This window comes from Engraulis encrasicolus, chromosome 15, assembly GCF_034702125.1.
Source record: "Engraulis encrasicolus isolate BLACKSEA-1 chromosome 15, IST_EnEncr_1.0, whole genome shotgun sequence".
Taxonomy (NCBI): Eukaryota; Metazoa; Chordata; class Actinopteri; order Clupeiformes; family Engraulidae; genus Engraulis; species Engraulis encrasicolus.
In genome coordinates, this window is record NC_085871.1 from 362,564 (window position 1) to 376,378 (window position 13,815).

At 43.5% G+C, this 13,815-nt stretch overlaps 1 protein-coding gene across 2 annotated transcripts in view; it reads left to right on the top strand.

Annotated features, from left to right (window-relative positions):
* Positions 1–3,565, top strand: part of lmo3 (LIM domain only 3) — a 41,022-nt gene extending 37,457 nt beyond the window's left edge. For both annotated transcript variants that reach the window (XM_063217834.1, XM_063217835.1), the window contains exon 4: positions 1,814–3,565. In XM_063217834.1, coding sequence (XP_063073904.1) covers positions 1,814–1,919 — 106 coding nt within the window. In that variant the 3' untranslated portion in view covers positions 1,920–3,565. The remainder of the gene's footprint in view (positions 1–1,813) is intronic.
* Positions 3,566–13,815: the final 10,250 nt, after the last annotated feature.

The window sequence follows — 13,815 nt, forward strand, 5'->3', positions numbered from 1 at the left end:
ATGTGGCCGAGGGCAAATCTGCAATGGCCGCATACCTAAATGCGGAAATGGAGTTGGTGTCGAGGCATAATTGGATAAAGTGAGAGGCGAAGGGCAGCACAAGGGCATTTTGTTATGTGTATCTCTGATGGGCCAAATGTAATATCCTTGTCATAATTGGCACACAGATGTCACATATGCTGTTGACATTTCACCAAGCAGAAACAATTTGAGATGGGGGTAGGGCTGGGGAGGGGACGCTGAAGAGCAACAAGGGGAGAAGGGGGCTGAAAGGAAAAAGTCGGTAAATAAACACAAATAGAAACCATTCAGCAGAGTGAAGGAGAGGAGAAAGAGAGAGAGAGAGCCATAGAGAGAGGGAGGGGGAGAAATGGAGGGTACGAGGCCATATGGAGGAGTAGTGGGACACGGTGTCATCGAAAAGAGACACTAATGGATTCGGGGAAGAATGTGTCATTTAAACAGGACGTTTTTATTGGGGGCCGATGACACCATTACATTAAGCATACCTCAGCTGTGTGTTAATCACTTTGTCAACAAGCACAATAGATGGATATTACTAGTCTTGTTTGGTACTTGATCTTTTTTTGCAATAGCCAGAGCCTAACCACAGGCTTTGCTGACAACAAAACAACCTGCACCAAGTTCTTCCGATAGGGAGGGGGAAAAAATGAAAAAGGGGTTATATGGTTATATGAAACCAGCCCCCCCCCCCTTCTTAGTCATCGCATTGTTATTGCTGAGCAGTACCACTCAACAAGATCCATATTGATTTGTCCATTTCATTTGCGCTTTGGTTTTTTTTTTCTAATCCGGTGAAAATGCGTACTCTCTCAAAATTGTTATTATCAGGTATTGCCTGTCGGTTTGGGCGCTGGGACGAGGGAGGCATCTGTTGAAGGCCCCCTGCAGTGAGGAATAATAGGTTTTTAATGCCGGCAGGCAGGGCTGGGATGGGCTGGGCTGGTCTGAGCTGAGAGCCGAGCCCCGCTGGTGGCTGCTGGCCTGGGCTCCAGGAGCTGAGCTGAGCTGAGCTGTCCAGCCGGCCGGGCTCAGGGAGGGAGGCTAAAGTCAAACACCACACCACACCACACCAGCCAGCCAGCCAGCCGTGCCGGTAAACACGGGCGCTTGCTCACTCTCCGACCTTGTCGAACTCTTGCTGTGAGCAAGATAAGCGGCCCTTAGGACGGCTCACGATGCCAAAGAAGATCACGCACGCTCTCTCCCTCTGTCTCACTCTCCTTCTCACGTCTTTTTCTCCCATGTTCTCTCTCTCTCTCTCTCTCTCTCTCTCTCTCTCTCTCTCTCTCTCTCTCTCTCTCTCTCTCTCTCTCTCTCTCTCTCTCTCTCTCTCTCTCGCCCTCTCTCGCCCTCTCTCTCTCTCTCGCCCTCTCTCTCTCTCTCTCCCTCTCTCTCTTTCTCCTTTTCCTCATCCAACATAATCTTCACTCCAAAAAGGTCAAGTGCGACTTTGGCCCATCCCTGCAAGAAAAAGTCTGGGACTGTGGTGCGTGTGTAGGATTTATTTATGAGACTGCTGCAGGTATGGAGAAGCACAGTGCTCCTCTGATTCACACTGGAGATAGGTGCTGTATACATGCAGTGGGATCACAGTGCTGATTCTTCTTCAGGTCATGGGCGTCACCACCAGCAGTATAGTGATGGGACGAAGGAGCTCGTTCAACATTAGCTTCTCATGGTGGGTTGGTGGAGTGGTGGGTCAAAGAGCTGCTGAGGAGAAGTAGCAGCCTTGTTTGAAGTTATGTAAACAGTGTTTGTTTTTTTCTCTCTCCTCTTCTTGTCTTTGTAGGTTTTGTGTGGGAGATAAGTTCTTCTTGAAGAACAACATGATCCTGTGCCAGACGGACTATGAAGAGGGTTTGATGAAGGAAGGCTACGCACCCCAGGTCCGCTGACACCCCCAGAACAACAAAAAGAGACACAATGGTGGAGGAGGGCGGGCTGAGCCGGAAGTGGAAAAAACAAACTGAAAGGAGCACCTGCAATCAGATGCCAAAAAAGCACTAAAACTTTGTCCAACCCCCGTCCCATCAACACATGTACATACCCTAAAGCGGCCCTTCCCCTCCCCCTGAAATGGGGGCTCCAGTGTACAGAATAGCCATAGACTCTCAAGGTTTTTTTTCATGGGCGTGGGAAAAGGATATTGGGGTTGAGAGCCTCTTTTACAGTGTCACCGTCAACAGTGAACGTTGTGCTATTTCAACGTTGTTTCAAGGTTGTTTCAACGTTGCATCATGAACATGCTGCCTCTCTCCCCCTCTGCCCGACACCAACACAAGCCTTATGGAGACAGCCAGCCCCCATCCACCAAGCCCCTCAAAGGACAACCAGATACCCTACTGCTCCATGGGACATTGCGAACAGTGAAAACGTATCCCATTTCTTTCCTGGACTAAGGACCCTCAAATAAAACAATCAATGTAAATGGCTGAAATAAATACAAACAAAAAAACTTTTGCAAGCAGGGTGCTGGGTCAACATAAGATCTCAGGTTGAATGGGTTTCTTTATTTCCTCTCTCACCCTTGAAATGGCAATGCCTGCCTACCAACCTGCTGCCATCGCTGAAACAGTTTTAATTAAACCTTTTTTTGAGACTTGGACACAGTGCAGAGTGCAGACTGCATTGGAATTTGAGGGAACTGAATACAGTGCAGTACAGTATAATGGAGGCAATTAACAATTTCAGTAAGCTTTGTCTGCCTTTAATTTAATGTGTGTGTGTGTGTGTGTGCGTGCGTGCGTGCGTGCGTGCGTGCGTGCGTGCGTGCGTGCGTGATAGAGACAAAACATCAAAATAAGTTTGCATGTGAGAACGAGAGCGTATGTCTCCCTAAATAATAGGAAAAGGCTGAGCTAAGAGGGGCTTGAAGGGGAAGTGTGGTAAAAAAACCTTTTTGTACAATGTATTTATTTAATGCTTTCAGTGATCACTGTATAGTCTTCTAAGGCTTCACTCCCAATTTGTTTATACTTGAATTCAATCACTGATGCGTCACTGATGGCATATTTCTACATGAGTGTTGTACTGTAACTTTATTTTTTTCTCTTCCTGCTTTGTCAATGTCTCTTATGGCACTTGGGCCACATTTGTCAAGGAGAGCGCCAATGTGGTTGCCTTAAGAAACCGCTGGTCACATGTTGCGGAGGTGTAAATGTCACCTTAAATCCCTGGCTCAAGAGGTCACCTTTTCCTTATGGGATGCCATTTTAGTTGTTGACACAAATCAGCCGGCATACTTGCATGAGCTGACTGTCGTGCCACCCGCGCCCCCACCACCAGACCACCACACAGGTGATCGCAGGCAATGATTCAAATGCTCAAATCCTAAGGGCACAAAAGCAAAATGAAAAAATTATAGGAATATGAATTGATTTGTAAATCATGGTTGTACATACAGAAAAAAAATCCTTTTGCTTGCTATTGTATAATGATTCCTTTTTATGTGTCATTCAGCATGAGATGTTATTTTAGAGCGACGCCTGTACATACTGTATTGTAATCATTTTAAGAACAAATGTAATACAGTTTTATTGTGTTAATAGCACGTGCATCCTTTGTTGTGTTTTTGTCCTTGCCTTGGCCCGTGCCAACACTTGTCAACGGCTGGGCTGCGGCAGCTTTGCGTGGAGTGTCATCCATTTTTGTGGCACCATGTTTACTGAAGCAATTTGGGTTAAGTGCCTTGCTCAAGGGCATAAAAGTAGATGCAAACCAGCCACCAGAACCCCCCTGTGCTCTGTTCACCAGTCCATTACCCTAACCGCCAGACCATGCTGCAGTCCTTGCAATATGATTGATCGTAAGTGCAATCGTGTTGTCAGCCATTTTGTTGTCATCGCCGCACCTCCAAAAAAATGCTTTCTACTTTTTTTATTTTTTCAAAAAGGGCACATAATGTCAAGTAGCACTGCAGAATCTTAAATGATAGAATTGTTACTCAACCTATGTAGAAATAAGCAGAAACAATTGCTGGTCAAAGGTTTTTTTTTAATGATGATTCCACAAGTAATACTTGATACTATCATATTGATTCATTGTGTAAACCCACACTAGAGCAAGATTCCGATTTTATTAGTGGTCTAAGATCACAGCTTGACCCTCTGAAGATCTGAACGGTTTTGTAGTTTGAAAGAATACTGGGAAAGTGTTTGAAAATCCTCCTCAGTGTGCAAGAAAGGCAGCGATTTAGGATGTCCCCCGAGATTAAAGTTCTCCCTCTAATTAGTGAGACAGTTTAAAGTATCCTGTGAAGTTTGACAACAGCAATGCTTACATTACATTATACCACACAATAAGCAGGCCAATTAAACTAATTGAATTTCTTTAGCCCGAAACACACAGGGAGAAAAATAACTTTGATTAGACTCAAGCTGTTAAGACTTTCAATGGATGGCTTCAGAGGCATAGCCCCTGCAACCAATTCAGCAGGAAACTAAATTGGAAGAAAGTCCTGCCTTAGTAGCCTACATCATGTCATTACACTGTAATTGTTTGAGATTGTGCCTAATTGAATCATATGTCTTTGAACTGACCATCAGTTTCCAGGACTAAAAGGTTTCCCATTATTTGCAGTGACATACTCAAGGCTGCTGGAAAGCTAGCAAAGAGGAATATGTGGCTCTAATTGGTGGAAAATAAACCTTACAAATGTGCACTATGACAACAGAGTGGTACCAGCTGCAAAATGTGCTTAAATGATCTAGGCCTACTCAAAAGAAATAGTAAAAAAAAAGATAAGTTCTTGAAGTGATCTCTCTTCTCCCTTATCTTGTACAATTGTCAAAAACAGTGCTGGTGTTGTTTGCGGCTACAGCTTTTAATTATAGTCTCTGACAGATATGTCCATCTATCTTCTTGGGCAAAAGCTCCATAAACTGTAACGTTTGAATTCACCCAACATTATGATCTGTTTCTCCAAGGAAACCATTAGAAGATCATAAGGGACATAGAAGCAGTTAACAGAGCTTCATGGGAAGCCCTTTGTTGTAATGTGAGGCACTAGCAACTCACAAGGGCATTTGTTAAGCATCACTCCTTCAGAAAAAAAATGAAGGAGGCCGAAGAGGGAGAGAAAGACAGAAAGAAAGAAAGAAAGAAAAAGAAAAAAAGAAACATTGCATCCACGTCCCCCAAAGCAACTGCAAGCTGACGAAGCACAAAAAAGGAAAATAACACAAAAAAAATCACCCAAGTTCTCCCACAAAATAGTCATTAGGAGCATTTAGAAAAAACATTAACTGCCAGCCCGTGTATCGTTAGCGGCTCCATCCCTGCGCAGCTACTGACCCTGGAGTTAGTGCTGGGTTGCGCACAGGCCCGTCTCCCTCGTTTCGCAAACGGCTCCAGGGGCGAAAATAATGATCTTCGCAGACATGCCAATGCTATCTGGACCAGATAACGCTGCTTTAATGACTCCTTATACTTCAGCCTTTTTCGAGAGGAGATGGGTGCCCTGGCAAAGGTATTCCCGCTGTTGGGTCATTAGCCCTTTATGGCAAGGATAATAGAGTTTCGTGGGCCTATGTTGGTTGGATTCTAGTGTACGTTACCCAGTGGAAAACACCCTTTTAAGATAAGGCTGCCCTCCCCTGATGAACAGCAGAGAGATCACCTTTGCTTTATTGACTTCTGCGGCCAATAAACTAGGACATGACTTCCCTAAATAAATCTGATCCAAAGAAAGAAGAAAACTGATTACACCAAAGTGGATGATGGTCTTGCATGTGTGGTTGAAATAGATTTGATCAGTCAAATTGTCTGTTAGGTTAAGTTAAGAGCCCACTTTTTTTTTTTAAACATTTTTTTCTTTTTCCTATCTTCATGCATCATCCTCATTATTATTATTGTTATTATTATTATTATTATTATTATTATTATTATTATTATTATTTATTATATGTATTTTTTTTAAAAGATATTGGACCTTGCCTTTGTACAGTGCAACACTAAACAATCTTGATCATAGTCATATTCCAGTTTTTTAACAGTTCAGTTGCATATGCTTTTGGGAGACCAAATCCATGACAGTAGCACTGAAACAATTTATTGAACGTCAAACGAAAGCCTTACCATACAGGGGCACTATTTCAGGAATGTGGAGCACAATGCATTATCAGCACCGCCAAATCTCAGAAGTCTGTCTACCATTATCAGTAATGTGCTCTGCTTAACATAGAGCAAGACAAATGACTCCTGCGAGATGGGATGGAGGATAGATACCGTGGCTGGGCCTCCTCTGAAGTTCTCTGTTTGATGTGAAGCTCTAAGTTCTACCACATGACTGGGGGACTGTTCAAGCAACAGATGGCCCCTACAATGGCTGCAACTACCGTGCTATGGAGACCACGCAAAGCTTCTCTACCATACACTCCTTACGACATTCCTACTGAAGTCAATGGGTCAAAGGCGTTGCTTTGGGATCAGAGGTCAGGTGGCGCAATGGCATCTAATGCCCATAAATTAATTAGACATTGGTGGATGATATGCTATGATGAATATGCTTCTTAGATGGTCCACTGAAAACAAACAGAAAAATCTCAGACAATAGTGGCACTGGCTGTCATTGCGCCGCCCTGATGTGTGCTACTGCTGAAACGTCACTGACCCTAATGCATATATAACGCTAAGGGGAAAATATAACAATGCACAACCTCTTTACAAACAAGGAGAGAAGTGTCTTGTTCTGAGCAAGCGTGAAACCCCTTGCAAATAATTGGAGTGATTGGCGTACACGGAGATAGACACTGCTTAACAATATGACTGCCATCTCAAGCGTCTTAGCCTACAGGTTTCATGTGTTTATAATGTTATTTTTTATCAGTGAAAGCGTGTTTGTCCTCTCTGTTGTTATCCTACACAGTCAGCAGTCATTGCAAAGAACAAGCCATTGTTTACCCATACTTTGTTTCCAGCACAAACCATTCCCTGGCAAATTAGAAAGATGATTGTCATCTGCTGGAGAGTAGAGAGACAACATTATTCCCTGCAATGACCTTCACGAAAACCTTGCGAAAAAGAGATATTAGGTGATTGAAGGCTATTTACTCCTGTTACCGCCTCAGCTGAGCTCATCTAGCAGAAAATCACACGGTGCCTTGGAGGACTTATTTGGTTTGGTGTGGAAATGCTTGAGGAGAAACAAGAGAGTGGTGCTGTATAGCGCAGTGTGCTTGAGTACTTAAAGAGGATGATGTGAGAAATCAAATAGGGCAGATGTGTGATCAGAGAAGAATAAAGCTTGTCTCAGTTAAACGATGCCATTGTTTGTGCTGGGGGAAGACAACCGCTGCTGTATGCTGCCACCCAATCCTCCTCCCCTTGTGGATTGAGGTGAGGGAGAGAGAGAGAGAGAGAGAGAGAGAGAGAGAGAGAGAGAGAGAGAGAGAGAGAGAGAGAGAGAGAGAGAGAAGCAGTGCTTCTTCCAATACAACGGTTGGGTGATGGTCTCATTATCACAGCAGTGAACAATAAAACAGCCATGCAGCAGGAACCTCTGGCTGTAAAGCCTTCTCGATGATGAGCCTCGGAGGATGGAGGTTGCATCCTGCAAACACGACTCTCACTGTCTCTGGCCACAGTAGCACATTATATCCGGGTAATAAGAAGCATGGGTGTCTAGCTGGCTAATACATGTCGGCCAGAAAAAAAAATAAAGTGACACACTGGCAAATTAATAGTGATGAGGAAAAGGTAACTGCCAAAGTATATGTTTTCTAAGCACTATAGCCTTTCTATAGCTCTGCTAGACTCACCAGTAGACTTGGCTTTTCTTGGTTTGCACTCATACCCCGTTGACACTTAAGCACTGACCTTGTTGTAACCCTAGCCATTTGAGCCCTAACGAGTAAGCATTGCCTTCACTACATAACAACTGCAGGTGAACCTGGAGCTTCTCCTCTCTCTATCAGACGTGGAGGCTGTGGAAGTAATCAGGCCGTCCAGTCTACTTCCTAATGGGCACACTAGAGACCCAGGACCAGCGGACCCTGCCAATCCACGCCATTCGTTTTGACATGGGGGGATCTGGACAGAGCGGTGAGGCCTGGTAATTAGACCTGGCCGTCACGCCTCTGACATCTATAATACCTGACGAGGTTCCCCACATAGCATCAACGAGTGGGAGATGGGCTCACCATGAAAACAAGAGCTGGTGCGAACGCTTCACATCAAACAGACAAGACATGTCTTTTGGGTGTTTTCAGGGTTGTGTGGTTCAATGCCATGTCACGACGAAATGTCTCCTGTCCTCTGGAACTCCTGTACATTGTTCTGTGTGTCAGTCATTGTTTAGCAGTTTATCACACTGTGCACTGAACAGTTGGAGTCAGACACACAGTAACAGCAGAACGAGCAGCGTTGGCTGCATACACTTTGCAGTAGAGCAGTGGCGGTGAGATGAAAAGACGCTCGTTAGAAGTTTTCATTTCTCCCACTTCACTGAGGACACAGTAGCCTACGTGTATTCCATGAGGACGCCTTTTGCTAAGGCCCCCCCACCTGAAGTCAGCAAACTCTTGTACTGCATTTGTTGTGTCTCCTCCGAGTGTTTGTTTATTTTGTTTTGTTTATCTCTTGGTCAGATATGCTTATGTTGGAAATGCTTATGAGAGATGTCTCTTCTCCTGCTTAGGCTTGCTGACCTCCCACCCTTCCTTAGGGCTGTAAAAGCACGCCCACACACCGCACGTTGCAAGCCCAAACAACTGCAGGTCAGATACGTGGGCTGGAGAGAGGAAAGCAGAGACTGGTAGAAAATGGGCATCTTTTGTCACTTTGACGCCAAAAAAACTGCTGCTTTATGTAAACTGATGAGCAGACGGGGCCTGCAGGCTTGTTTCAGCACGTATTACCTAGACAGGCAGACGTTCATTATTTATCGCCCATCATTGCTGTAATTGAAATATCTTAATAAGACTTAAGAGACCAAGCATTTACTCGGCTGTCTCTTTGTTCTCAAAGGAAAGGGGCCTGCAGCAAAGTTTTGCCATGGCAAAGCAAAGTTAAGTCTTGGACTCACGGTCTGTGCTGACCCCATCAGGGTGCAAATGTTTCAGTCCATGAATTCCATGCTCTCATTTCTTACTCTTTTCATGAGTTGCTTCAGTTTTTTTCCTCCTTTTTTCCACAGAGTTTGCTTTGCTTTACGTTACACAGGGGTATTTGGGGATGAGAGACTTCTGCCTTGTCAGCAAATTCGCAGCATTTATTTCCATTGCTAATAAAGGAGGCTGAACGAGAACATCTGCTGTGTCTCGTACGCACCTACAGTACTCTAACAATGCTCTTTGTCCTCAGCGGAGGAGGCATTGTGTGAGCTAACCAGAGTCGAGTACCTGCAGGATACTGGACAACACGTCGCCTACCCCGGCTGCCATACCCTAAGGGTGCCTAATGGAAGCAGTCCCACAAGACCCATTTATTGGGGTCAGCATTTAACTTTTTTGGGGGGTGCGGCTGGGCTGGGCTGGGGGGGGGGGGGTAGGTAGGGGTGCACGTACTCCTCCCTAAACTTAATCAAGCGATGAGGGGCGGAAACAAGCAGAGGTAGATAAAAGTGTGGGGAATGGTAATGATGCCAAGTAATGATTTCCCTGGAGGAGATCTGATCTATTGCCACGGGGAAGAGAGGAGAGAAGAAGAAAGGCCTGGGGGATGAGGGGAGGGTGCGGAGGCCGCGCAGGGAGAAAGAGATATAATCCACATCAGCATTTCATAGGCGCACCTAAGCCATGAAAGAGAGGTGGTGAGGAACCACATCATGGAGAGAGAGGCAGAGAGAGAGAGAGAGAGAGAGAGAGAGAGAGAGAGAGAGGGAGAGAGAGAGAGAGAGAGAGAGAGAGAGAGAGAGACTCCCATCACGCTGCACAGGGTGTCTCTCCTGCTTTTTTATTGCGTGGGGGGGAGGGGTGAAATGTAAAATACTTGTGTACGCAGGGCAGAATGTCAAGATGGTATGAGGTAAAATTAAAGTGCTGAAAGGTATGATTTAACAATGCTCAAAACTCAATAAGTACAAGATAAGCTGCAAATTAGAAGTGTCTGTGTCACGGCAATAGGAGGGAGAGGAGGGAAAAAATCTCTCCAATCGATCGCGTCGTCAAAAATTAATCTGTAGCCCTGCTCCCCCAACTCCTCAGCCAAGGTTGGCGAGAAGTGAAGAAACGCACAGAATATAACGAGGCCCTCTCTCTCTCTCTCTCTCTCTCTCACTCACCCCCTCTCTCTCTCTCTCTCTCTCTCTCTCTCTCTCTCTCTGAAACGGTTTTAAACCTCATCATCAAGGACACTTGTTTGTGACGCATAGGTCTTCATTTATCATCGCCAAATTAAACCATGCATCAATATACAGCACCTGACTGCAACAACATATAGAATGTAGCCTACGTGTTGACTGGCATACAGTATTTCTCTGCCCCCAAAAAATATTAAACTATTTATAAGATGTCTGTTGAGGATAAAAATTGACATCTGAATGCGCTGTATTGATGATAGTCAATGTTATGGTTTGTTTTGTTTATGGACGTTGGGCTTATCTCTACTTTTCACAGAGAGGGAGAATAAATACACTTCACATTAATGAGTAATGTCTCCCATATAGGCCTACTCAGCCTTCTTACAATGAATGGTGCATTTCATACCCGCAGGCACAAACTGCAGTAAGGAGATATCAGCATGTCTGAAAGCGCCAAATGGTGCGGGATAGTATGATAACCTCATAAGGTAAATCGAAGACTTCAAAACTTTTTAATGTATTTTTTTATTTTTATTTGTTCATCATTCCTTACCAGTGTGCTCTATTTTCCCTGGTTGTTAAGGAATGTTCGGCCTAATATGAGGGCTCCACACACCAGTAAGTCCACCATGCATCTGGCATGAAGCAGCATCTACCCAAAGGGGGAGAGCAGGAGCAACATGGATTCCTCTCAGTGTGAACTGCGATATGAGAGAGTGCATCAAGCTCAAGATTGGTCACACCCTTTAGTGACAGCCGACACACGAGGTGTGAAAAGGAGAAACAAGAAGCGCGCGTCAGAGAGGAGTGAGCATGTGTAGACATGCACGAGGCTTCGCACAGAAATCTGAGTGCCCTCGTGTCGCGTCGAACCTTTAAAAAGGACGAGGCCTTCACCATTCAAGCAGCCGTTTTTTCACCTCCAAATGAGTTTCTGTAGTGTTCTGCCATGCTCCAGAACAGCACAGTGTGTGTAGAGGCTATTATCCTCGGTCTGTTCAATTATTGATTGGCTAGCGCCACGGGGCGAGGGAAAGCACAGTACTTGGAGACCAAATAAATCTCTGTTTGGGCTTTTTTAGGCGGTGCCATAACCTCTACCTTAGAGCCTCTGCAATATGTGATGTTTGGCTCCTAAAGCAACTCTATTGTTGCTCCAGGTGCGTACTCCGTCAGTATGTACTATTGCTTTGGTTCAGTTGCATGTTAAGTCATTGTTTTTAAATAATGATTATATTATATTATATTATATTATATTATATTATATTATATTATATTATATTATATTATATTATATTATATTATATTATGACAAAAATGTAATGAAATAAATAGGCCTATATACAAAGAAATATGATAAAATGTTTATATGTCTGAATATAAAAGTGATGCAAGTACATTTGTTGGGAAGTTCACATTCGAGAATTTGTGATAACATAACTCATGATCACTATTTACTAAAGTATGACTTCAATTTATAAAATTTGTCAATATTATTTTTTTAATCATGTAAATAATTCCATTCAAAATTGTTAGCGCAAATAAGAAAGCGTGGACGGACTTTGTCTTTGTAGAGAACAGTGAGCCTGATTCACCATGAGTCACATTGAGTCATATGCATTTTGCATTGAATCTTAAAACAGTTTGCATAGATTAGGCATTAGCATTGCATATAAACACTTACACATACTGTATGCCCATTCTAACCTCTGTTATCATAAGTCTTCATTCTTAGTACAGCACTGTAGGCCTACTTCATTGCCGGGATGATTCAGGTATTGCCTGTGTCATTTATCAAGACCAACAGACCTACGTCACGTGCAAACCAAAACTGAAAAACTGATTTCTGTCCAACAAGCCAAACAACATACAGTAGAGTAGACAGTAGAAGTTGTACATGAATTAAAAAGACATTAAAGGTCTGTCCCTGTAATATAGTGTTACTACACAGGATTTGATATAAATCCGTTCATGAATGTTTCAAGCTAAGGGCCCTTCTTCAGTGTGTAATGGCAATTGGTATTTACCTCAATACATGTACTTTATTTGGGATTCAGCAGGGATTCAACCCAGATAAAAACTTTGTGAGCATGTCTTGTGAGTATGTCTTGTGAGCAAGTCACTTCAAGCGTTCTCACGCAAGCAAAACATTGCCCAAATGGAAAGACAGTCATCTTAAAAGCATTGACCTAAAATATTGAGTAAAATATCAGTTCATGCACTTATTATCACACAAAGAAAACATGTGCTCCCTTTCGAAAGCTGTCGTGTTGACACCAAACATCTCTCGTGTCAGTTGGGACAACACCATCACTTCTCCTGTCCCTTTGCTTTGGTTTATAATGAAGTTGAAGGTTATTAGGTTATGCTGTATGAATACCCTCTAACAAATTGTGTCACTATCATCAATATGCAAAAGATGATTTGTGAACTTTTATCTATGTATGTGCTGAACAGCGAACATGGTATGGGTCTTAAGTTTTCGACTGTGACTTCGACTGAGCTTGTGAGATAGTGAACAACTGAGGTTGATGTTGCTATGTGGTGGGTAGAAGGTAGTTTATTGACTTGGGCCTGCCCATACAACCTGTGACACTGCACAACGTTTTGCTTCTCCTGGTAGTCTGGCGAGGCACGCTATCTAGAAGATTTCACACTCTAGTTGGATAAGGGACCAATCAATTTTGAGCATTTCCAACATCTTGATGGGGTGTGTTGATGGTGATGATGACGCACCAGTTCACTTAGCAGGCGAGTGACAGTATCGGTATGGGTGGTCTGGTCTGATCAATTGTAACGTCAACCAATAGCATACGGAAGAATGAAAGAATGCGAGTTAGACACACCCTTTGTGTCTGCCTTGACGAAATGGGTAAGTGTTCGCCAGATAAAAATTTTGAATAGAGTTATAATCGCGATATCCAGGCTATGTCGAAGATGGATTCCGCATTCCATATCCATTTTCTGGCACAGAAAGGACTGGGAGTCAAGAAAAACAGAACTTACTTATAGCATAGTAAAAAAGATAACATTTGGGACAGATGGACACATTTACAGCTGACCTTGAGTGTATAATAGAGACCTGGCCAGATGGTGCCCAAAAGGTCTTGCAGTGAGGGTGTGCAATGTGGATTTATCCTCCTCCGTCAGCAACTCAAAGATAATTACCAGTAACTGCAATATTGCTGGGACTAATAGACAAATAGATGCAATATGTTGCTGTTGTGTGATGCTGTAAAGCCGAGCACCTGTGCAGTAATTACGTGGGCCGCAATGAAAGACATCATCCTCACACACAGACGCAAGCTCATGAAACTTGAAAAAATATTCACTGTTAATTAGGGCATCTTCAACTTCTTGATTTCTTTTTCCCCTAGCAACATGAAAAGAAACCATGAGCTTTCTGAATGATGGTAGCCTAGTCAGGAGTGGAAAAGTGTCAAAAAATAACATATTTTCATTTTATATGACTAATGTATGATTATTATCGATTGTCTTTGTGTTATATCGTCGGTATGACACACACACACACACACACACACACACACACACAC